This window comes from Tursiops truncatus, chromosome 20 (assembly GCF_011762595.2).
Source record: "Tursiops truncatus isolate mTurTru1 chromosome 20, mTurTru1.mat.Y, whole genome shotgun sequence".
Classification (NCBI taxonomy): Eukaryota; Metazoa; Chordata; class Mammalia; order Artiodactyla; family Delphinidae; genus Tursiops; species Tursiops truncatus.
The window spans coordinates 49848154-49874048 of NC_047053.1; the positions used below are offsets into that span (position 1 = coordinate 49848154).

At 55.5% G+C, this 25895-nt stretch overlaps 1 protein-coding gene across 3 annotated transcripts in view; it reads right to left on the reverse strand.

The window, feature by feature from the left end:
- SEPTIN9 (septin 9) overlaps window positions 1–25895 on the reverse strand; it is a 158269-nt gene that overhangs the window by 12701 nt on the left and 119673 nt on the right. For all 3 annotated transcript variants that reach the window (XM_033847338.2, XM_033847339.2, XM_033847340.2), the window contains one exon: window positions 900–1091. In XM_033847338.2, the coding sequence (XP_033703229.1) occupies window positions 900–1091 (192 nt within the window). The remainder of the gene's footprint in view (window positions 1–899; window positions 1092–25895) is intronic.

A 25895-nucleotide genomic window follows, 5' to 3' on the forward strand; every position in this document is an offset into this window, starting at 1 on the left:
TTTTTATTACCACCATCCTCATAATTGCTTCTGAAATCTTCTTGAGTGCCCATGACCATGCCAGGGACCGAACATGTTCTCCCATGTGCCCCTCCTGGCCCTTGGGGGCCAGGACTATCCCATTTTATGGATGAGGAAACTGAGGCTGAGACAAACCCCAGGGAAGTCTGGGCAAGCATCAGGCAGCTCAGCAGGGGCAAGGCTGGGATTCTCCCCCTGTCTGCAGACCCCCCCCACAGGCGCCCTTCCACCCTGGCTGCATCTTCTGCGGGGGCACTGCTGTGGGAAGGAGGGCGGAGGTGTGGGGCCCGGATTGTGAGCTGAATGACCTCATCATGCCCGCCTGTAAAATGGGCGCTCCCTTCACAGGGTTACTGTGAGGACTGAACAGGACCTGAGAGTCTTCGGGAACAAGGGCTGCCCACTGTTCCCCCAGCCGAGCCCCCCTAACCCTGTCTGGGCCGGGCTGATCAATGACCACCCCCTCCCCGTGACCATCCATCCAGCTCTGCAGAGGCCGCAGAGGGGCCTCCAGCCAGGCCTGCTGGGTGCGGGGGTCACAGCCCACCCAGGGCTTGAGCCACAGCGATGGGGATGCCTCAGCAAAAGGTAAAAGCAGAAGGTGGAGGCCACTGGTCAGAGAGCTGCCGTCTCCTGAGCCCCTGCCCAGCCCGGGGCCGAGCTGTCTCCGGGGTTCTTAACGTAATGGGCAGAGGCCCTGCTGAGGAGCTGATGGAAGCTGAGACCCTCCTGGCAGGCACGCGTACACACACACAACGCCACTCGCAATCTGTCCTGCAGGCCAGGTCTGTCGCCCCCGTTTTACAAGAGAAGATGCCCCGGAGCCTGTGTGGCTGGCCCGGGGGCAGGCTGAGCAGTGGTGGGGACCGGGGACTCACCGACCACCATGATGTTGAACTCGAAGCCCTGCTTCATGGCCTTCCTGCGCATCTGCTCCAGGATGGAGTCGATCCCCACGTAGCCGAAGTCCACGGGGGCCTTCTCATTCCTCTGCGCGGGCGGCTGCTTGAGCCCGGCGTCTCTGGGGGTGTCGGCCATGTCGCCAACGCTGCCGGGAGCTGCCTCGGTGGCTGCGGGACGACGAGCGGGCGCGTTAGGGGGTCACAGGGGGCACGTGCAGGTGTCTTCCAAGCCCCCACATCCTCAGGCGGGGAAACTGAGGCTCAGCTGCCCGGGAGACCCCTGAGAAATGCCCCGGAGCTGGAGCCGGAGGCCCAGGTTGTCCTGCAGCCACTCAGCTTGGCCCACAGAGCCTCACTCCAGATCTGAAGCCGCCAGCCCTGCCTAGGCTGGGGCCCTCCCCTCCAGGGCAGGGCTGACCCCTGAACCCTCCTCTATCTCACCTGAGCTGCACCCAGGAGAACTAGCCTGCGCACGGCGGGGAGCGCTCTTTGCCCCCCACCCTCCTGCCCTGCCCGAGGCACCCAGGTGGGCCCCCCCATCTCCTTCACCTTTGGCCCCAACACCTGCTGCAGCCTGACGGCCGAAGGGGCCCCGGGGGTCAAACAGCCAGTTTGGGTGAACCCATGAGCCAGGACAAAGGAGAGGACAGCCCTCTGAAGGAAGGATGGAGGGGGCCGGCACTGGCTCAGTCCCAGGTACCAGCCAGTAGCCCTGGAGCGGCAGGAGTGCTGGGACGAGGGGCGTTCTTTCGAGGCGGGAGGGCCTGGATGCAGGGCTGGCTCCTCCAGGCCCAGCGTTCCTGGAGACGGCAGGAAGGGGAGGGCCCCGGGCAGCACCCCCGCCTCCCCCCTCCTCGGACTAGGTCCAGGTGGCCGTCTTCTCTCTGGCCGCCCAGCACCTGTGGGCCTCACACCCACAGGCCAGGAGGTTTTGCTTTCATGTCTGCGGACGGGCTGAGCTGCTCGAAATACCTCAAGCTTCTGCGGTCTACAGGTTAGAGCCTTCCTCCTTTCCTCCCATGCTGCCCTCAAGAATCCACATGCCCAGGTTGGAGGTCTGGGGGTGGGGGGATGCCCCCCAGAAGCCCCCCAGTGGGGACCTGAGGTGCACCCGGCCAGCAGGGCTGGTCAGGGCGCTCAGGACAGTGCAGGGTCCCCACCAGGGTCCGGGTGGAGCACTTTGGCCGCGTCCCACTGAGCCCCCAACGTGGCACATGCCCAGGCCACACCCTCCCCGGCTGGCCCCCCAGCTCCCCTTCCCTGCCCCCTTGGGTCCAAGCTCTTCCCACTAAGAAGCATTTTTGGCTTCATCCTACCTCCCAGGAAGGATCACCGTCTCTCCTCTTGGGGCACCCTGAGCTCATGGGAAGCGACCACACAGCGAATCCAGATGCCTCCCCCGGCCCCGCGAGCCCCTCCCGCCAGCTCTTGGGGAGAAGCTGTCGGTTCCCTGCGCATCGGCTCCGGGTGCCCCATGCTCCAGGGGGCGTGCCCCACCGCCAGGGTGGGCAAGCAGCCTTCCCAAACGTGCCCTCCTGCCCACCCCCTCCGACCCTGCCCCAGGAAGCAGCAGGACCCAGGTCGCCAGGTCAGGAAGGTCACTGCTGGGCTTTCAGATAAACTGCCTTTCCACTTCCCGGGGAAAAAACCGGACTCTACCCCGTCCCCAGGCTCGCACCTCTGCAGCCACATCTGTCTTCAGGAGCCGAGATGGGGGCCAGCACCCTCTCCTCCCACGCCGAGGCCCAGGCCAGTAAGACAGGAAGGATGATGGGCACCGTTTGCTTACAAATCCGAGAAATTGGGGTGTTGCTGGTTCATCCTCAAGTCAGCCAGTAACTTCCCCATCTCCTCTGCCCTTGACCAAGCACAGCCATTCCTGCTTCCCACAATGGGGGTGCTGAGCAAGTAACATAACGCAGATAAAAGCGCCAGGGGTTGCCAGGGGGCGCATGCATCTCTCCTAACAGGCTGATGCTTGAGGCTTCAGTTCCAGGTCCACCCCCACCACCGCCCTAGGCCAGGGAAAGGCGAAGGGCCCAGGGGGGGTTCGACCGCCATTCGCGGGCCTCCTCCCTGCATGGCCTGGAAGGCCTGTGCCTCTGTTCCCTCTTCAGAAACACTCTGCCCCGGGCTCCGGCATCTTTAAATAAACAAAGACCAGAGCTGCATCTGGCCTGAACGTGTGGCTTTGGGGCTGTTTCCTGGAGACAGACGTGGGGCCTTGTCTTTCAGGACGGCAGTTCAGCCCTGCCCCACGTGACCGAAAATTGCTTCCATCTGTCTGCGGGTCTGGGAGCCATTCTGCCCGGGACTGGGCCAGCCCCCCACCCCACCCCTACATCTCCCTCCATCCCTCACCCCCCCTCCCGAGCAGCACAGGGGGTGGGGTGGGGGGCGTCCCCTGAACCCCCTCACTTCCCTCCACGGGCCCTGGGAGCAGCAGAGCGAGAGAGACTCCAGCCGGCCCCTCCACAGGCACCAACAACCACTGCAGAAACTCAAACCAAAGCAAACATCCTGCCCACCAGGGCCCTGCTTGAGAAATAATCATAAAAACATGACAAGCACCACCCCACCCGCTGAGGGAAAGGCCTGGCCTTTTGCACAGGTGAGGGTACATTCCTGCAAGGTCCCTCCTCCTCTGGGAGGCCCCCTGGTGGGCAACCCCAATTGTGCCCACCCAGATGGCCCACAGACGCGGGACCCTCCCTCTATGCCCACCCAGCCAGGAGGCTTTGGGGTCTGCCTTCAGAACCGTGCAGGCGAGAGCAGAGGCCCTGGCAGGCCAGCTCGCCCAGAGACGCTGTCTGCGTGCGACCCCTTGCAGGCCCGCGGGGCTCCAGCCAGCTGGATGGGACGGCGGAGACCAGCGACTCCAGTACCATCCAGTGTGGCAGCCACGTGTGACTTTTCAAAAATTGTGATAAAATGTACACAACACAAAATGTACCATCTTAACCAATTTCAAGTGTGCAGATCAGGAGTGTTGCAAGACTGAAACTGTCCTCATTAAGCACGAACCCCCCAGTCCCCATTCTACTTTCTGTCTCTATGAATTTAACTACTCTGGGTAGCCCATGTTAAGTGGAGTCATACAGTATCTGTCTTTCTGTGGCTGGCTTGTTTCACTGAGCTTAATGCCCTCAAGGTTCATCCACGTTGTAGCGCGTGTCAGGATTTCCTTCCTTTTGAAGGCTGCGTAATATTCCACGGTATGGATGGACCACAGTTTGCTTCCCCATTCGTTCCTTGATGGATAACTCAGGTTGCTTCTATGTTTCAGCTCCTGTGAATAGTGCTGCTGGGAACATGGGTGTACAAATATCTCCTCGAGACCCTGCTTTCAAACCTTTCGGGTGTAAACCCAGAAGTGGGATTACTGGGTCAAATGGTAATCGTATGTTTAATTTTTTGGAGAATCACCAACTGTTTTCACATGTGACTGGCGTGCTTGAAATGCACCTGGTCCAACGGAGGATCACAATTTTTTATTTAATTTAATTTTAATGTATTTCAAATAAAGAATGACACAGGGCAGATGGCAACTATGCTGGACAGCACAGAATTCTTGTCCAACCTACTCATTTTACAAATGAGGAAACTGAGGTCCCCAGAGTGATTTTTTTCTGAAATGCATTGGAAGCGGTCTGGCCAACCTGAGACCTTCACTGAATTTAATCAGCCCTGTAACTTCACATTCACTCCTGCGATATTTGATTAACATCCATGTCCCCCCACAGACCGTGAGCTCCAGTGACTATGGCAGTGATATGTATGGATTCCCACTGAGCCTCCAGAGACCCACAAGGAGGGAACACTCAACCAATACTCCTGAATGAATGGGGTCTTAGGAGTCTCCCCTCAGCGTGGGGTGGGGAGCACAGGGAGGAGGGCTGTGCTGCCCCAGGCTGCCTGCAGACCCTCCACGAAGGCCAGACGCCACCTCCTGACCCGCCCCCCAGACCTGTGTCCAATCCACCTCCTCCAGTGAGCTGCCTGCGGCTGAGGCCTCACCCTCTTCCCCATGGCCCTGTTATCTGTTTTTGTTTCACACCCAAACTTCGTCAAATGCTATTAATAGGAAAGGGAAGTTCTTACCAGAAAAATAAGAGGTTTCACATTTATGTCCAAGGTGACTCTCACTTCAGGCAAGTAGAGCAAGAGGGAGCCCTGGTCTTTAAATGTGGAAAACTCACGCTCAGAGAAGTTAAGTAACTTATCCAAGGTCACACAGTACGAGCTGCTGCTACTTTTCACTGCTCCTACTTGGGAACCCCTTGGGAAAGGGGATGGTGGGGTGGGGGGCTGGTGTGTGGACCACCATATCCCCTCCTTCCCAGAGCCACACTCTGAGGAGGAAATGTAGGTTTGTGGTGGGGGTGGTGACCCCTGGGGCAGCCTCACCCCTGCTCCACCGGGTCGGCCACTCTGGGTCAGTCGCTCTCTCCCCAGGCTCCCAGGCCCAGGGCAACATCCCTGCCCACCACAGCACCACCCTCCTCTGGGGAAGAAAAGCCCAAGTGACCACCTGGGGTCGGGGTGTGTGTGGTGACCTTAACACGCCAGTTTACGCCTTCCCTCCACTTCCTAATCACTTTCTTTACCGCAGTAACAGACACAACGTACAACCTTGACCATTCTGACCATGTTAAGTATTTGAGTCCGCGTCATTAAATACATTCAGGATGGCACGTAACCACCACCACTACCCACCTCCAAACGCCTTCATCATCCTGGACAGCAGCTCTGAGCCCATCAAACACCAACTCCCCCCTCCCCCTAGAGCCTCTGTTCTACGTTCTGTCTCTGTGAATCAGGCTCCACTAGGAACCTCAGAAAAGTGGAGTCATGCTGTATTTGTCCTTTCGTGTCGGGCTTCTTTCACTGAGCATAATGTCCTCGAGGTTCCTCCCTGTTGCAGCCTGTGTCACGATTTCGTTCCTTTTTACGTCGGAATAGTACTTCATTGTTTATCCATTCATCTGTCCATGGGCGCTTAAGTGGTTTTCACCTTTTGACTATGATGCATGATACTGCTATGAACATGGGTGGACATGTGTCTGAGTCCCTGCTTTCAATTTTTCTGGTATCCAGCTTAATTATGAACAGAACCCAGGTGGTGCTCAGAAAGGCTGCAGTTTGGACAATAGGCGACACGGTCATCCCGCAGTCAAAGTGAGGTGCAGCGCCCCCCTGAAGGCTTCGAGGCCAGGAACCAGGGAGGGGCCTCAGGTTCTCGTCCTGGCCCCACGTGGTCCTTTGCAGGTCCCTCCAGCCTGCCCTGCACTCCCCCCCAGCTCCTACCCCACCATCTCCTCAAACCCGAGGCCATGGCTCGCTCAGCGGTACCCCCAATCTTAGCCCAGGGAGTGGCAAAAAGTAGCTTTTCGAGAAGTATCTAAAAGGTCCACCCACAGATGAAAGGGTAAACACAGTGTGGTAAACCCACACAATGGAATATGAGTCATAAAAAGCACTGGCGTAATTAGAGAAATGCAAACCCAAACTGCAATGAGGTATCACCTTACACCGGTCAGAATGGCCGTCACCAAAAAATCTACAAATAAATGCTGGAGAGGGTGTGGAGAAAAGGGAACCCTCCTACACTGTTGGAGGGTTTATCAATGTAAATGGAGAACAGTATGGAGGTTCCTTAAAAAACTAAAAATAGAACTACCATATGACCCAGCAATCCCACTACTGGGCATATACCCAGAGAAAACCGTAACTCAAAGAGTCATGTACCACAATGTTCACTGCAGCACTATTTACAATAGCCAGGACATGGAAGCAACCTAAGTGTCCATCGACAGATGAATGGATAAAGAAGATGTGGCACATATATACAATGGAATATTACTCAGCCATAAAAAGAAATGAAATTGCGTTATTTGTAGTGACGTGGATGGACCTAGAATCTGTCATACAGAGTGAAGTAAGTCAGAAAGAGAAAAACAAATACTGTATGCTAACACATATATATGGAATCTAAAAAAAAAAAAAAGGTTCTGAAGAACCCAGGGGCAGGACAGGAATAAAGACGCAAATGGACTTAAGGACACGGGGAGGGGGAAGGGTAAACTGTGACAAAGTGAGAGAGTGGCATTGACATATATACACTACCAAATGTAAAACAGATGGCTAGTGGGAAGCAGCCGCATAGCACAGGGAGATCAGCTCGGTGCTTTGTGACCACCTAGAGGGGTGGGATAGGGAGGGAGGGAGGGAGACGCAAGAGGGAGGAGATATGGGGATATATGTATATGTATAGCTGATTCACTTTGTTATACAGCAGAAACTAACACACCATTGTAAAGCAATTATACTCCAATAAAGATGTTAAAAAAAGCACACTGATGTCTTAGATGAATGAATAAAGGATACGTGGCATATGTATACAATGGAATACTACTCAGCCATAAGAAAAGAATGAAATAATGCCATTTGCAGGAACGTGGATGGACCTAGAGATTATCACACTAAGTGAAGTAAGTCAGACTAAGACAAATATCATGATATCACTTTTATGTGGAATCTAAAAAAATGATACAATGAACTAACTTATTTACAAAAAAGAAACAGACACATAAACATAGAAAACAAATTTATGGTTACCAAAGGGGAAAGGGTGGGGGAGGGAAGCAGGGCTAAATTAGGAGTTTGGGATTAGCAGATACAAACTGCTAATAAATAAAATAGATAAACAACAAGGTCGTACCTTAGAGCACAGGGAACTATATTTGATACCCTGTAATAAAGTAAAATGGAAAAGAATCCGAAAAAGAACATATATATACGCTAAAGAATATATTTATGTAAAAACTGAATCCCTCTGCTGTACACCAGAAACGAACACAACATTGTAAACTAAACATACTCCAAAAAAAAAAAAATTAAAAAAAAAAAAGCACTGATGTCCTGACAGGCTACAGCAGATGAACCTTGAAAACGTTACGCACAATGAAAGAAGCCAGACGTGAGAGGCCACATACGGTATGAGTCCATTTAAATGAAATGTCCAGAAGAGACAGAGAGCGGATGCGTGGCTGCCGGGGGCTGCGCCATGATGCCTGTGGGATTTCCTTTTGGGTGATGAACACGCTCTGGAACTAGGTAACGATGACGGCTTTTCAACATTGGGAAGAAGCGCCACGGACGCGCACGCTCAGTGGCTGAATTGCATGGGGTGGGGATTATATCTCAGTGAGCTGTTCCGTTACGACAAAAACGAAGACGCTGCCGGTAGAGATGGATTGAAAAGAACCCACTGTGCCCAGGAGTGCCCAGCAGCCAGCGGTACGACTGGAGGACAGCTGAGGCCCAGACGCCCCCACTCAGGCCTGAGGTTGTTGCGCGCCCCCCGTGCTGTCCGGCCGTGGAAGCAGCCCGTCATCTCCCAGCAAGGACGTCCAGACCAGCCAGAGGAAACCCTGGCGCGTTCTCTCTGCAGGCCGCCATTCTGAGCCCAGGCCCGCGTCCCTGGTGGGGAGCCCTTGTCCCCACAGGCTAGGGGCAGCTGGTCCCGCCGCTGATGGGGCTGCCCACCTCTCACCCTCTCCTTCCCCACAGGGGCCTGCTGGGCCGCCTGTTCTAGGAGTTGACGGTGGGGGGCTGTAAGTCACCAGCGCCAGCTTCGGACTTCTGCTCCAAGGGAGAAATTCTCCCCCTGCCCCCAGGGCGGGGATCGCTGTCTGCGGCTCGCCGGGACCGGGGCGGTGGGACACACGTCTGGCTGGGAGGTACCGCCCAGAGAGGAGCCTGCTCCCGGGTGCGACGCCTCACAGGGGGGTTCACGCTTCATCGCAGCCCCAAGGCGGCCGTGGGAGAGGGCTCGGCATAGCAGGCCTGCAACACCCAGGGGTCACCCTTCTCCACCCGCCCCCTCCCCGTTCGTCCTGCTGCTTGTCCTGCGGCCCAGAAACGTCCCCACAGGTTCCATCCTCCCCGAGCATCGGCCCCATCTGCCCAGTGCAGAGGTGGCTCTATGGGAGCAAAAGGGCCCCTGGGCCGCCCAGCCAGAGGGCGCAGCCACGTGGTACGCGTGTCACAGGCAGGGACACAGCCCAGGACAAAGCTCTCAGGGTAAAGCCAGCTCAGGGCTCCTGATCTCACCCCGCCCCTCCCCAGGCACACCGGCGCCAACACCCGCACAGGCCTTGCTCAATCACCGCCCACAGTGGCCGAGCCAACCTGTCTACAGACACCCACGAGGCCACCCAACAGAAGCCAGTGTCACCAGGCAGATCCAGGTGGACCCACTCAGAGGTCTGATGTTGGGGGTCCTAGGGAGCCGACCACCACGTACTCTTCCTGCAGGAAACTGTGTCTCCAGCCAGTACCCCGCCCTCAGTGAAGCCTTCCTTCCCCGTCCCACCCTCGCCCAGGTGCTCCTCGCAGCCAGGCAGTCTCCCGGCTTCATCTGGCAGCTATGCACACAGCAGAGGGGCCCCCATCCCCAGCGGCCCTGGAGTCCACCCTCTGGGACCACGGGGAAGGCAGCACTGCAGGCTGAGGGGACAGTCACAGCCCCCACCTGAGCACCTGAGCCCATGGCCAGGACCAGACAGCAGATGCTCCCTGCCCCCTGCAAAGAGGCTTCTTAAAGATGGGCGTGTCCCTGATGGAGGAAGTGCCAGGGGGACAGAGTGACCAGAGCTGCCCCTTCCTTCCCTCCCACCTCCCTGGGTGCTGCACAGGCCTGCAGGGCCCGGCCTGGCGCCCAGATTAGCTGGCCTCACTGCTCTCTTGCTGGGCCTGCGCTCCACTTTATACAGTCTCAACAATGATAACTGAACAGGGCTTCCCTGGTGGCACAGTGGTTAAGAATCGCCTGCCAATGCAGGGGACACGGGTACAAGCCCTGGTCTGAGAAGATCCCACATGCCACGGAGCAACTAAGCCCATGTGCCACAACTACTGAGCCTGCGCTCTAGAGCCCGCGAGCCACAACTACTGAGCCTGCGTGCCACAACTACTGAAGCTTGTGCGCCTAGAGGCCGTGCTCCGCAACAAGAGAAGCCACTGCAATGAGAAGCCCGTGCACCACAACGAAGAGTAGCCCCCGCTCACCGCAACTAGAGAAAGCCCACATGCAGCAACAAAGACCCAACGCAGCCAAAAATAAATAAAAATTAAAAAAAAAAAAAGATAACCGAACAGTGATGTGTGCGGTTTACTTTAACCACGTGTCCCCCCCACGTAAGATTCACGAAGCCACAAACCTCAGCCATTATGCTCACTCCTGCGCTGCCACATTCGGAGCAGGGCCTGGCACGTGGCAAGTCCAAGACTAAATGTTTGCTGAGCGAACGAACGAACAAACAAGGGAATGACGCAAATCACAACAGCCAGCGTTTGCTGGGCTTGCTTGCACCAGGCGCTATTCTAAATGCCTTCCGTGCACCAACTTAGGGAACATCACGACAACCCTATACGGCAGGTATTGTTAGTTTCCCCATTTCACAGATGAGGAAACTGAGGCCTACAGTGCTTTTGTCACTTCTTATGGTCACAGAGCTAGTGAATGGCAGGCAGGGTGACTCCACAGGCCAAGAAAAGGCTAAAAGAAGTATAGGTTTCCTAGAGCAAAGACCCAGAAAGTGCCAGGTGCTGGGGTAGCGCTCTGAGGCCTCAGGGCTCCAGCGCTTCCTTCCTTTGGGTGCTCTCCCCAGGAGCTGCTGGGAGGGGATCCCACCCAGCCATCTGGAAAGGCCTGTTGAGTGCATTAGCATCTTAGTCTCCATAAACTCCTGAGAAAAGGAGCCTGCAGGCCAAGCCTGGCAGGCCAAGCTTCAACTCCAGCCGCCAGACTCAGCATGGGGTCCAGGATTCCAGGGCCCTCTCAGGATTACCTACAGCTCCCTCAAGACACCGGTGCTGATGAAGGCAAACCCTGGCACATCAGAGGCCCACACACCTGGCGCCCCAGCCAGAGGTTCCAGGTGGACTGGTGCCAAGCACGTATCAAAATGTCCATCCTCATCCTAAACCTCCACCTCCACAAGGCCCCAGCTAGGACTGACAAAACCCCCAGGGGCCCCAAAGATGACTCCCCACTTCTCGTACAAGTGACTAAGTCGACGGAGACACTGTTATTAACCAGCTCAGGAAATGTGGGTGAACGAAAGAGAACAGGACAGCGATGGGTCTGGAAACCAGACACACGTACAGAGGCGGGTAGACCTTGGAGAAGAAACTGCCCTGGAGAAGATGTCAAAGATACGGCTATAATAACAATCTTGAGAAAGAAGAACAGAGCTGGAGGAATCACACTCCCTGACTTCAGACTATACTACAAAGCTACAGTCATCAAAGCAGTACCATACTGGCATAAAAACAGACACATAGATCAATGGAACAGAATAGAGAGCCCAGAAATAAACCCACACACTTATGGTCAATTAATCTACAACAAAGGAGGCAAGAATATACAATGGGGTATAGAGTCTCTTCAATAAGTGGTGCTGGGAAAACTGGACAGCTACATGTAAAAGAATGAAATTAGAATATTCTCTCACACCATATACAGAAATGACTCAAAATGGATTAAGGGCCTAAAAGACCTGAAACCATAAAAGTCCTAGAGGAAAACACAGGCCAAACATTCTTTGACATAAATGGTAGCAATGTTTTTCTGGATTTGTCTCCTAAAGTAAAGGAAATAAAGCAAAAGTAAACAAATGAGACCTAATTAAACTTAAAAGCTTTTGCACAGCAAAGGAAACCATCAAAAAAAAAAAAATGAAAAGATAATCAACTGAATGGGAGAAAATATTTGCAAATGATAATGACATATAAGGGATTAATATCCAACATATACAAACAGCTCATATAATTCAACATTTAAAAAAAAACCTGATTAAAAAATAGGCAGAAGAACTGAATAGACATTTTTCCAAAGAGGAAATGCAGATGGCCAACAGGCAGAGGAAAAGATGCTCAACATCACTAATCATCAGGGAAATGCAAATCAAAACCACAGTGAGATACCACCTCACACCTGTCAGAATGGCTATCATCAAGAGGAACACAAATAACAAATGTTGGCAAGGATGTGGACAAAAAGGAACGCTTATACACTGTTCATGGGAATGTAAACCGGTGCAGCCACTGTGGAAAACAGTGTGGAGGTTTCTTGAAAAACTAAAAATAGAACTATCATATGACCCAGCAATTCCGCTCCTGGGTATATATCTGAAAAAATCAAAAACACTAATTCAAAAAGATACATGCACCCCAGTGTTCATAGCAGCATTATTTACAACTGCCAAGATATGGAAGCAACCTAAGTGTCCATTAACAAATGAATGGATAAAGAAGATGTGGTGCATATGTATGTGTGTACACACACACACACACACACACACACACACACAAAATGGAATACTACTCAGTCACAAAAAAGAACGAAATTTTGCCATTTGCAACAACATGGATGGACTTGGAAGGTATTATGTTAAGTGAAATAAGTCAGACAGAGAAAGACAAATAATGTATGATATCACTTAAATGTGGAATCTAAATATACAACAAACTAGTGAATATAACAAAAAAGAAGCAGAAACAGATATAGAGAAGAAACCAGTGGCTACCAGTGGGGAGAAGGAAGGGGGAGGGACAAGATGGGGTAGGGGATTAAGAGGTACAAACTCTTACATATAAAATAAGCTACAAGGATATATTGTACAACACAGGGAATACAGCCAATATTTTATAACTATAAATGGAGTATAACCTTTAAAAACTGAATCACTATATTGTACACCTGTAATTTATATAATATTGTACATCAACAATACTTCCATTTTTAAAAATGGCTATAAACGATAATGGTTGAAAAAGATCCTGGGGTCCTGGTGGACCAGGACCACAACAATGATTCATTCAACAAATATTTATTGAGTACCTATTACTTAGTAACAAACAAAAAGAAAACACTATAGGGCTTAAAATCAGTCTGAATGAAAACTGTGGTGGCACATAGGAACATGAAGTTCATTTATTCAAATGTTTATCAGCCTAAAACTTCCAGGCAGATTCACAGTAGTCCCTTACATGCAAGGAAGCCAGTCTGGCACAGCAATTCAGGACTTTTGTGTATGTATCACAAACCTGTTTTAGAAGCTGTTGAAAGGTAAGGACACTCTCCCTAAAAAAAAAATACACATGAAGACAGACACATGCAAATAAATTTGGACAATCTGGGGGGATTCATCAAAGAACCTCTAGCTTTCTTTTATTTTATTATTTTTCTATTTTATTTTTATTTGTTTTTGGCTGCGTTGGGTCTTTGTTGCTGCAGGCGGGCTTTCTCTAGTTACGGCGAGCGGGGGCTACTCTTCATTGCGGTGGCTTCTCTTGTTGTGGAGCACGGGCTCCAGAGCACAGGCTCAGTAGTTGTGGCACACGAGCTTAGTTGCTCCGTGGCGTGTGGGACCTTCCCTGACCAAGGCACGAACCTGTGTCCCCTGCACTGGCAGGCGGATTCTTAACCGCTGCGCCACCAGGGAAGCCCACCCTAGCTTTCTTGATGAAATTAATTTGGTCTAATGAGAACTTAGAATTTAATCACATTATCTCTGAATTGAACTTCTCAACATACAAAGATGTTCTGGGTTCCATGGTGAGAGAAGGGTGAGAAAGAGTTTAAAAAAATGATCAGGGAGGGACTTCCTTGGTGGTGCAGTGGTTAAGAACCCACCTGCCAATGCAGGAGACACAGGTTCGAGCCCTGGTCCGGGAAGATCCCACATGCCACGGTGCAACTAAGCCCGTGCGCCACAACTACTGAGCCTGTGCTCCAGAGCCCGCGAGCCACAATCACTGAAGCCCACGTGCCTAGGGCCCCGGCTTGGCGACAAGAGAAGCCACCACAATGAGAAGCCTGCACACCGCAACGAAAAGTAGCCCCCACTCGCCGCAACTAGAGAAAGCCTGCACGCAGCAATGAAGACCAATGCAGCCAAAAATAAATCAGTAAATAAATAAATAAATTTATTTTAAAAAAAAATCAGGGAATCCCATGGCGGTCCAGTGGTTAGGACTCTGAGCTTCCACTGCAGGGGGCATGAGTTTGATCCCTGGTCAAGGAACTAAGATTCCACAAGCCACGTGCCACAGCCAAAAAAAAATATTTTTAAATAATAAAAAATTTAAAAAACAATCAAAGGCAGGAAAAGAGGCTATGAACAGCGGGTCTCCATCCCTGAGCCGGAGGAGAAAGCTGCGAGCCGGGGGTGGGGTGGGGGTGGGGGAGGGGTGGGGGTGGGGGAGGGGTGGGGGAGGGGTGGGGGTGGGGGTGGCTCAGGGATGTAAGGGGTGCCATTCTCTGCAGGGCTTTGAAACAGAATCCTTTCCCATTTACCGGATTCCGCTTTTCCTTGTGTCCCTGTTAAGCCAGCCAAGCCACTACAAACTCCCCATAAATGTCACAGGGGAACTTCCTGTTCCCTTCTAAAGATGGAAACACTGACTATAAACGACCGAATTTTGCAAATTTGTGCAGTCAGGGATCAAGGCGTGAATTTTTAAAGTGCACATGGCTCATCTAATTTGGTAACTAATTCCAAATCGAATTACACTTCACACTTTGTACAGGGCAGGAAGCGTCTCCCCGAAGTCTGATGGGTAAGCGTGAGGCCAGAAATCTGAGACTTTGCCCTCTGGCCTGAAACCCAGCTTAGAAATCCAGCACAAAGGTGAAGGCCTCTGCAGAGAAAGCCAGGGTTCTGCAAATGCAAGGGCTGCATCTCTCCCCGCTGGAGCCCCAGCTCTTTCCCAAGAGGAGACCCAACATGAAACTGCAGTTTTACGGTTTCTGTGTGAGGAGAGATTGGGTGGAAAGAGTTCCCACGACCCTGCGCCCTTTGCAGGACCTGGGAGAGGTCACGGCAGGAACAGCGCCGTTCTCACCCGATTCTATTCATTCAGGGGCCCAGGGCGCCCCAAAGTCCTGGAGGGGGGCGTTCTCCACTCTTACTGCCTGCCCCTTTCTCTCGCCAAACCCTTTGAAGCAAACTTCTTCTCTTTTGTCCAGGAAAGAATCTCAAGCAGCTCTTCATTTCTGCCAACACGGTTTCAATTGGCGTCGGTCTTTAGAGCCAGATTTGGACAGCGTCCAACTCCGAGCCCGCCCCCCTTCTGGAAGAGGCCCCTTCTGTTCTCTCATTTCCAGCCCGCCTCCCGCCTCCTCTTCCAGCAGAGCTCCTCACCCGGGCTCAGCGGCCTATTGAGACATCAATCTTTGGTCAGAGCAGGCTCCAACCTGCACTCCATCCCATTCACTTCCTAAAAAGCGGCCTGCAGTGAAGGCCAGGGAAGAGGCCTCCGACTTCCTGTGTCAAGGGATTTATCTTTCGTTTCCTGTTCCACCGCCCACTCACCTCGCAGGATCAGGGAATGTGCCCCTGAGCCGCCTCCCACCCCAGGGAACCTTCCAGCGTGATGGGCCCCTGCCCCAAGGCAAACCCAGAATCTGGCCCTGGCCAGCCCGCCCACCGCGTCCAAAGCGGCCGGCCACAGAGATTCCTCCGTTGATTCTTGGCAAATGCTTGCCAAGTTAAAGAGAGAAAGAAAAGATCTCCCCCCTCTGATGGGTGGAAAGTAGCCATTTGTCACAGGGTGGAATTTCCTCTTATCAGGGATGTCCCCCTGGGGGGGGAGGGGCAGAGCATCCCTCCCCCAGCCCCCTCTGCTATCAGCAGGACTGTCAGCAGATGCACACCAGAGCTCCATGGCTGGGGAGGCTGGGGGCGCTGGGGGCTCCACCTCCCGCAACTGATGAGATCATTTAAAATAACACGAACTAGACAGGGGTCTCTGGGGTGCAACAGGGCGTCCCGCTGCCAGGGGCTAAGTAGGAAAAGAGCTTTCCCCTCAAAGGTATCAAGCAATGCCCTTCTCCTGTGCAGATCCGTCCACTCAGGCTCCGGGATGCTGCCTAAGGTCTCCCCGGGCCCTGGTCCCTTCAGAGATGCAGGGGCTAAAGGCAGGGCCAGGGAGGGGGACAAGCGGGGAGGGGGGAATTCCTGGGACAGGAGTGGAAGCCTGACCCATGACCCTTTAAGGAGGCAGGACACTTCGTATCACTGGCTGGAGGGTCTGGGAAGGTTGTGGGCGGGGGGGAAGAAACGAAGGGTCAGCAGCTCTGGACCATTTAGAATGATGTCAGCCATCCAATGGCAGCCCCAGCTCCGGGCTGATGTGACCTGGGGGGAGCTGGAGTCATGTCCCCCACCACCACCACCGCCACCCCGGCCAACTCCGGGCAGCAGGTCAGGAAGTGTGCTCATGGCCTGGGAACCTGCAAGGCCCCTGACATGGCTCCCTCCGCGTGCGCTCTGCAGACAGCCCACGTGGACTGTGCCCACCTGCCTGCAGGGCTGCTCAGAGCCCTGCCTAGTGGGAAGACCCCACTGCTCCCCGCCCCACACAACCTCGAGCCCCTGTTCTCCCAAGGGAGCCACTCAGGGGAGCGGATGCGCCAGAGCAGGCCTGTGAAATCTTAGGACACACCCTAAGCCACGACTTCAAACGCTCTCTGAGGTGAGGGTGAGGATGGATGGCCCGCCTATCCAAGCAGCCTCAGAGACACACACCTCCGCCTACCCCAGGCTCACTCCAGAAGAAAGTGTGTGTGGACAGCTGCCTGGACACCCCTTGGGAGACACGCTCATCACCCCTGAACCACTGCCCGGGGGAGAAGCTGGCTGCGGGCAGGGTGCACAGACACCCCTGAGCCCCCTGCGGGTCGGACACCAGAGCGAAGCAGGAAGGGCCCAGCTGCCTGCGGCCCCTGCGTGCCCCCGAGGTGCGTGAAGCTTGGGTGCATCTCTGGGCTTGGGGCTCTGGCCAGGTGGAGCCGCCCACGCTCTGAAGAGCAAACGCACAGGGGTCACCCCTCACCCCAACTCGCAGGGATGCAGCCCTGACGGCCCAGCTTTTCCTCTGCTGATTCTCCTCTGTCTCTGGTTATCGGTTCCCAGCTGCCTCGCTGGCTCCTCCTCTACCTATCGCCCATCCTCTGGGCATCGAATGCCAAACTCTGTCCAGATTCATACACCAGTGCCAACCTGACCGGTCCCCTGAGTCCATCATGACTCAGCAGAGACGTCCCGCTATGGCAGGCCCCCTGCCCAGAACTGGGTACCTGTGGCCCCTGCCCTAGGGAAGTCTAGATGTCTCCCACCGAACATGCCCCAGACTGAACTCTGGACCTCGAGCCTACCCTCCCCACCCCACCCCCTCCCCTGTGAGTAATGGCATCTCCATGCATCCGTTTATGACAGCTAGAAATCCAGGGGCCAGCCTTGGTCCCCCCGCCGCTTCCATCTCCCCAGATCCAATCATCCACCCCGAAGTCCTATCAATCCGAATCCAACACACATCTTGCAGGCAGTCGCCCTGCCTCCCTCCCTCCATGGCTCCCACCATCCAAACCATCGCCATCAACTACCCTCCCCCGCAGTCCAACCTCTCAAAGCACCAGGAAGGCCTGTTTAAAAGAAATTAATTGCATCATTCCCCTGGCTTGAAATCCTAACTAGTTCTCCCTGCACCTGGGAAAACACAAGATCCCGAGGCCCCAGAATCCTGGGGCTGGGATCCTGTTCCATCCCAGACTCCCTGTGTGACCCTGAGCAAGTAACTTAACCTCTCTGTGCCTCAATTTTCTTATGTGTGAGATGGGATAACAATACTTGCCTCGTAAGAGTACTATGAGGACCAAACCAGATACTTACAAAGCACAGAGAATGGTGCCTGGCACTGTAAATGCTCTAATTTGCTAATAAAATACAAGCACATGCCCACCTCTCCAGTTTTGATATGTGCACCGTCTCCCTGGCTCCTTTCTGCGGCTCAAACAAGGTTCCTCAGAGAGGTTCTCCCCCAGCACTGCTCAGGGGGGCTCCCGCTGGGTCCCGTGGTTCTCTTCCGGAGTGGCCCTGCGCACAACTTGAAATTGAAGATTTTATCCTCCTCTGCTGAACGCCTGGGTCTGTCTCCTTTGCTGCTCACAAAACCTTACACATTCGAGCGCCCAGTAAGTAAGATGTTGAATGAATGAATGAATGAATGAAAGGTGAGCTCACTGCCCTTTCCTCCTGCCCTCCTCTCTTCCCAGAGCATCGCGGGGCCGGCCACCGCTCCCGGGTCAATCCAGGTGGCGCCTCTCCAGCCCTGGCCCCTCCGCGAGGTTCCCGCAGTGCTGGCCTGCATCCTTTCCCATGGGCTTCCCCCTCATTCGGCTTTCAGTGTGTAGCAGCGTGTGAATGAGATGTGAACAATTTCCGGTTTCCGTCCTCCTTCTGCAGCCACAAAGCACCTCAGCGGAAGGTTGGATGGACATCCTGGGACAGCTCCTGCCCATTCAGGACATTTTGCTCAGGAAACAGTCAGTGGGGGGATGGGGGCGCCCACTGGGGTGGGGAGACTGGGTGGTCCCTAATCCCTACCACCTTCCTCACCCACCCCTAACTGGGGCTTCAAGGCACGTGGGGTCTCTCCCAGAAGCTTGAGGCAGGCAGGGCTGGTGTGCAGGGGGCTCAGGCCCGAACACCTGGACCCGCCCTGGGCTCTGTGCTGACTCTGAAACCTCAGCCACGCTGCACCCATGCTGCAGCTGGCCTGGCCTGCCTGGCCGGGGCTTTGGCGAGCAGTGGGTCCCCTATGTGAAGTGGACAGGCTACCAGTCACTAGGTATCCATTAATTTGCTGTCCAGCAGTTAAATGTGATGTATCACCAGCCCAAACTTAAGAGTGATTTGGCCAACTGCCAAAGGGTATTAAATCGAGACACAAGTAGGGGCCGGGCTGGGCCATCAGAGGAGGGCTGACCCTTGGGCTGGCCTGCGCACAGCACTTTACAGTTTACAGAGCGCTCAGATTTGTCCTTCCCTATCCTCGTCCTCACATCCTTCCTCAGAGTCTACATTTCCTGCTGTAATTAGCTGAGACTTTTGACATCAGACCAAAATAACAAGAGCTACAGTAACAACACGTTCTCCTACAAGTTGAGACGAAAGTTAAAGGAGGGAGCACGCCTGTCTCCAGGGCCTCCCACACTTGCTGGGACCCAGCAGGCTCTGCCCTGCCCGCAGGCAGACCCCAACCCACCCCCCGCACCCTCCGCATCCAGAGGGGACCTACTGTGGATCGAAAACGCCCGGCGTCTTCCACCAGATCGATCTGTGCCACGGTCAGCACAGAACCGGGAGGGCCCCGAGGGTGGGAGCCTGTCCCCTCCCAGGTCTCCCCAGCCGGCGGCTCCGGGAAGGAGCCACATTCATATGGTAATTTCTGCCTGAGAACTGGTGAGAAGCAGAGGTCCCTCCAGCTGCCGGGCGGGGAGGGCCCAGAGGAGGAGGGAGGGAGCCCAGCCGCTCCGCTGCCTTCCCGAGCGAGACCCGAGACCGCGCCCGTGGGCCCTCCCCAGGGCGCTCCCGGGCTGCGAAGCTGAGAGTGGACACAGCGGGCGCCCAGACGTGTGCAGGGGTGGGCCTTTCCCGGCTGCTCTTGTGCGGTGGTTTAAAAAGACAACCGACATGCATTCTCTCTACAGCTTACCTTTTCTGCGTGTGATGCACAGAACATCAGAAACGCTGCAGCATGTAGCTCCTGCAGATCTGGGAGAACTGCGGCCACCCTCACCCCCTCCTTGGATCCCAGAGGCAGCCCCCCACCCTACATTTCCACCCTCCCAGGAAGGAAACGCCTCCTACCCCCCCCACGCCCCCTCGGGGCCAAGGCTGGTGGAGAGAGGGGCAGGTCCCCCTGGGGGAGGGTACGCCAAACCCACCCACTCCTTCCATCGACCCACTTCCTCTCACACTGCGACTAGCTCACTGCTGCATGCTTCCCTGTCTCCCTGGAAGAGGACACACAAGCCTTCCATTTCCCCTTTCTGCCTTGTTCTGGGCCCCGTGCAGGCAAAGGAAACTAGAAGTCAGCGACAGGCCCCAGCTGCGGACCCAACGGGCTTCTCTGCCCCCGCCCCGCCCCCCAACTCATCCATGCATTGATTCCACGTCGATTCATCCTGTTCCACGGATCTTGGCTCTGGACTCAACAGTGAAAACAAAAGAACCCCCAGCAAATTGCACAGACACACAGATTCGAGACATGATATGCGAGATGCTCACTGGGGGTGGGGCCCGAGGGACCAACAGGGCACCCCCGACTCAGTGCTGGTGAGCCAAGCTTTCCCCAGTGACCCCAAGAGAAATGAAAACACACACCCGCACCCAAACCTGGACACCAATGCTCACTGCAGCGTGATTCTAAAGAGCTACAAAGTGGACACAGCCCCAATGCCCATCAATTGATGAATGGATAAACAATGTGATGCAGCCATCAAATGGAATACTATTCAGTCATAAATAGAAATGGAATATGGCCGTGTTTACATATGGATGGACCTTGAAAACATTACGCTAAGTGAAAGAAGCCAGACAGAAAAGGCCGACTCCTATATGATTCCACTTATACAAAATACCTAGAATAGGCAATTCATGGAGACAGAAAGCACATCCGTGGTTGCCAGGGGCCGGGAGCAGGGAGCTGGGAATGGAAAGCTACTGCTAATGGATCTCTTCGAGGGGTGATAAAAATATTCTGGAATTAGTGGGGACGGTTGCCTAACTTTGTGAATATACAAAAACCACTGAACTGTACACTTTAAAAGAGTGAATGTTCTGGAAAGTGAATTATTTCTCAATAAAGCTATTAACAACAAGAAGGCTGATGGCTGAGCTCCCCAGGGAATCAGAGCAGGGACTGTGTCCTCTGGTCCACGGCCAGCCCCCAGCACTGACCCAGCATCTGGCCTGCGAGGCGCCCCGGCCCCTTACAATTCCGCAGCCCAGGTGACTTTGGTGACTTCTAGACCTGCCCAGCCTGCTCCTCAAACCACCAGTGCTCATAAGGACGTGAATTTTTAAAAAGGGCCCTCGGTGTCATGGGCTGGAACCTGTCAAGTCACAGAATGACCCGGGAGCAGGCCCCTTTTACAGACGGAAGCCGTAAACCTCACCCTGAAAGGAGGGGGAAGTGGAGATAAAAACACAGCCCATAAGCAATCAGAAAGGTTGAACTTGGCTCATTCTGAATCCCTGGGCAGGAGGGACAAGAGGGGAAAACCTCTGCTTCCCGAGACACCCACTCAGACCCCTTCCACATACCTGAACCAGCGGGGTGCAGCGGCCCCCCGGCAGCAGAACTCAGGCCCGGCACCCACCTGCGGTCCCGCCCGACCGGTCAGTGGCTGAGTCTGGTCAGCGACTTCAGCGCAGGCCCGGAGGAAATGATTGGGGGGAGCCGGAGCTGCTGGGGGGGCCGCTGCCGGATTTCCTGGGCCCTCTTGGTAGGAGCCACCCCAAATCTGCTAGAAGCCCAAGTCCTCTCCTTTCCCTTCCCAAGCCCTAAGGATGCCAAACAAGCCACAACTGGAGAGAATTCAGTTCAGTCCCACTTTTACAGGGTTATTAGCACAGGCCGCAGAGGGAGACGGGCCTCTGCGTTGCTCAAGAGCAACTTTAATTATAACTTTCGCACTCGGGTCTCCGGGTGCCCCGTGGTGTGAATCAGCTCTTTACTCCCCAGCCGTCGTCGGAGAGCCCCACGAGGAGCCAGCTCAGGGGGCACCCACGGAGGGGGGTTTACCTCCCCTCCACCCACCCCACAAAACCGGAGGACCAACCCCCCCCATCCCCAGCTCACATGCCTCCCCACAACCCGACGAACTGGCAGCAGGCTGAATGCAGAAACTGAGGTGCACACAGAGGTCTCCCGTCCTTCCCTCCGTGGCCCACGGGGGACCTGGCGCCCAAGCACAGTGGCACCCCTTCCGCTCAGGATTGTTGAGCAGGTGCCCCCAAAAGCACTGGTGGATGAACGCACGAGGGAGTGAAGGAGTGAATGGGGACAGAGGTGGCTGCTGGCGCATGGTGGAGGGGGGTCCCAGGAGCCTCGGGGAGACGGGACCAGGCCATCCAGTTTCACAGCGAGCCCTGGAGGAGGCTGGCGAGACAGGCAAGACTTTGGAAAGATGGTAAAGGACAGCTGAGGAACTTTGTGTCAGGCAAGCAGGAGGCGGGCATCTGCTGAGCGGGTGCCGTGCCGGGATGGCCCTGCCGGAGGTGAGCGATTTGAGCAGAAGCCGCCACATCGGCCCTCCCCCCGCTGCCACCTGGACACGCAGCCCCACACCCCCCGGGTCCCCTCCTCTGCCCCGACCGCGCTCCTCGCTAGCACTCCAGCCCCAGAGGGTGGCCGTGGAGGCGGGGTGGACGGCAAGCGGCCAGAGCCGACGGAAAGGCCCCTCCCACCTGCCCTCAGCACCTCCCGGGCAGCAGGTGACACAGTGGAGATCCTTCTGTTTTCCCACTTTTTTAAACAGCTACACTTAAACCAAGGGCAAACAAAAGCCTCGTAAAACGTGTTCTTTTTCCCACGAGGAAAAGTCTGGGAGGATGACATTTTGTCGTGGACACGTCCCGACCTACCGTTCGCCTCGGCCTTGGTCCCCACCTCCGTCACGTGGGGAGGGAGGGAGGGAGGCAGCTCCAGCAGTTGGTGACAAAGGTCGCTTCAATGAAACTCCTCGACATTAAGACTGGGGGCCCCAGGCACCTGGCCAGAGTAAACCTGGCCAGACAGCGCTGGTTGTGGGGTTTGGGGCCTGGCAGGCTGACTGCAAAGCCACCGGGGTGACCAGAGTGACATCAGCAGAGCATGCGGTTTGCAAAGTGGCCGTAGTGCCTCTGGTCCGTGCCCTCCGTCACCGCAGGGCCGGGGGCAGATGAGTGAGGCCAATAGGTGGTGCATTGCCCACCTGCTCCCCCATGGGGTCTGTGACACCCCCTCCGCCCTCTGCACCCCCTGCCCACCCTTGGCCCCCACCGACCCCCAAGCTACAGTCAACAACGATTCTCCCTCTGACTCAACGGGGCCGCTATCCAGCGGCCGTTTGTCTCCGGGGCCCACAGCTGACCCCCAGCAACGGGCAGCTCTTCCTCTGTCCCTGGCAGACAAGGAACAAAAGACTGGGATCCTGTCCTCACTCCCCTACGGCTCCCTCAGCACCAGAACATGGGGGCGAGCCTGGGGTCATCTGGTCCAGTCCCCTGCCCCGGGAGAATGTATTCAAATCATGGAAGAAATGCTGCTCTTTGGTCCTTTATCTTTAAAAAAAAAAAAAAAAGGCTCCAAGGAGAGCTTGTATGAAGAGAGCAAAACAAATGTCTGTTCTTATAAGGCCCTCTCGAGCTTGTCTCACAGAAACCACAAGAGTATTTGGACAAAAGATGAAACGCCGTAACCACGCAGTGCGCACATCTATTCCGACAGCAACCGAGCAAGCACCTGGGGCGTCCAGGCCGCCACAAAGACCAAGAACACACAACCCAAGTGCACAGTCCAGGGAAAGACACACGGACAGGACGCGGACGTCCCCACCTGGTGTGGGATGTCCTCCACGCAGGAGGGAAACTCACTTTCCTGCTCCCAGGAAAGGAAAAGCTTATCTGCTGTCAGAGCCCGGTGACAGGCCTGGTGACAGGCCTGGGAGATAAGATAAGCGATAAGGATCTGGGAGGCTGGAGGAGGTACGGGCACATTCCACCAGGAACACCAGCAAGGGCGCTCTTCCAATGCCTCACTGGGCACTCAGTGCCTGGCACGCAGAGAGCAGGACGGGGCTGGCATCCCCTCTGGGGGACATGGCCCCAGAAGGGGGTGCTGCACACCAGGCGCAAAGGAACAGAGGGCGGGGCACCCCAGCGGCTGGTGGACCTCCTTCCCTGTGGGGGTCAGCGTCGGTGACAGAACCCCAACCGGGAGCTTCCGAGGGCGGCCTGGGTGCGCAGGAGCTGACCTTTCACCCCACTCCCAGCTTCAGGAGAGCGACAAGAAATTTGGTGTTTCTGCTATGATCCGGCTACCAAACCCAGATTAAAGGGTTTAAAAATCGCATTTAAGCTGGAACGGCCTCCCTCCAAACCACGGCCCAGCCCCGCACCCCAGAAGGGCGGGTGGGGTGAAGCTGCCCCCACGAGCTGATCATTAACTCTGCTCTGAAGGTGGACCGGTGAGTCCAGATGAGGACAAGTGGCCACACAGGCCCCTGCAGAGTTGGAATCAAAGCTCCGTGGGCCTCTCGCGATTCAGCCCTTCTCCACAGGACACAGATAAAAAGAGAAGGGAGTGGCAGGCTTGAACCCCACCCATCCACCCACGCCCAGGGCGAGATGTTCCACCCGCCACCTCTGCCAGCCCCCAACAGGGCTCCTGGTGAGCCCGCTGGGAGGTGGGCAGGTGGAGGGCTCGCCAGGTGGGGCAAGGCGCCCTCCCGGCTGTGATTAGACCTGCACCGTCGCCGGGCCCCCAGTCTGCTCACCCAGCAAGCTCGCCCTCGGAGCTGGCTGTGCCCGGCTGCCACCGCAGGAGTGCTCCCGGGAAGGCGTCAGAAGGCTCCACTGAGCTTCTGAGAACAGGCCCCTACCTGTCCCAGGAGCCAGGCTGGCACGCAGTGAACAAATCAAAGCCCGGCGCTGGGAGGCAGAAGTCTGGGAAGAGTCCCGGCCAAGGGCTGAGCTCTGCTGGAGTCACCTTCCCCGAGACTCCCCTCCTGTGGGGAGCTGGGCCACCGGGATCTCCGCACCAGGCCACATCCAACCCCGCATCTTTGTGAAGCCCGGGGGTATCAGTGGTCTAAACCAGGGCTGGGGAGAGGAGGGCTGAAGAGAGGGACGGGGGGGAACAGCAGGTGTAGAAGGCCACTGCAGAGGACGCTGGCCAGGGACTTGGGGTGGCCAGCACGCGTCTGTCCTCACCCTCACACGCTAAAATAAAGTCCTCCTTCCTACACACCTGGCCAACGGGAAAGTGAAGGAGCCCAGAGCCGCTGGCGGTATGGGAAAGCCAGCCCAAGAGTGAACCGTTCAGGGGGTGACAGGCTTCCTAAAACAGCCTAGAGACCTTTGACACTGTAGGAAGCTGGCACTGCTCCAGGCTGGTGGGGGTCTCTCCTTCTGCCGAATGCATCTTAGCCCCTAGGAAACCTCTTTCCTGCAAAGCTGCCCTATCTGACCAGAGCAGCTCAGGCTGGTGGTGACACAACAGGAAGTGGGGCGGGCACGGTGGCCCGGGGGATCAGGGAGGGGGTGGGGAGGCAAGGCGCCCTAGGGACCCTGGTTACCCTAAGGGGTTCAGGGCTTCTGGGGTGAAAGCCCTTGTGAACCCTGTCCTGGAGGCCTGGGGCAGTGGGCCTGGCACTCAGGGGGTAACCCCACGGGCCCCACAAGGCTTGGGGTTGGTGGGACCCAATGACAGCACTGTCTGTGTTCTGCCTTTTGGCTTCCCCCTTCCCATCAGAACAGGGCTCTGTCTCCTCCATCTCAGATGCCCGGGGCCCTGATCCTCCCCACGCGCCAGCGGAACCGGACAGCACCCCGATCACAGTGCCGGCCACGAGGTGCGGCGTCTGGCGGAAATGCAGACATAAACCAGTAGACCCAACAGTACCGCAGGTGCCACAACCCAGAAATGATGGGGGTAGCAGGGACGCCCAGGAGGGGTGGGAGAGGGTCAGCGACCAACGCAGGTCCCCCGAGACGGGCGTAAGGAGAGGTCAGCCACAGAAGTGGCCCCCTTCCCCAGCCATGTCTTCACCCAGAAAGGACCCAAGGGGAGAGCGGTGGGAATCCCCCCTTTCCAAAGAGGCGTCATGCGGATGCTGGCTCCCCACCCCCAGAGGGTTAAACAAACTTGTTCTTCTTTCTCTTTCCTGAAAAGGAGCCCCCAGGTTGCCAAAGAGAAATGACATTTGTGTAAACACCCATGGAGGCCCTAGTTTCAAGGCAAAACAACAATGAATGAAGGGCGGGGAAAGCACACACAATTATGAGGACACAGGGCCTTCTTCTCCCTCCTTCCCAACAGGTTTTTCCATGCGGGATCCAAACTGAATCCCAA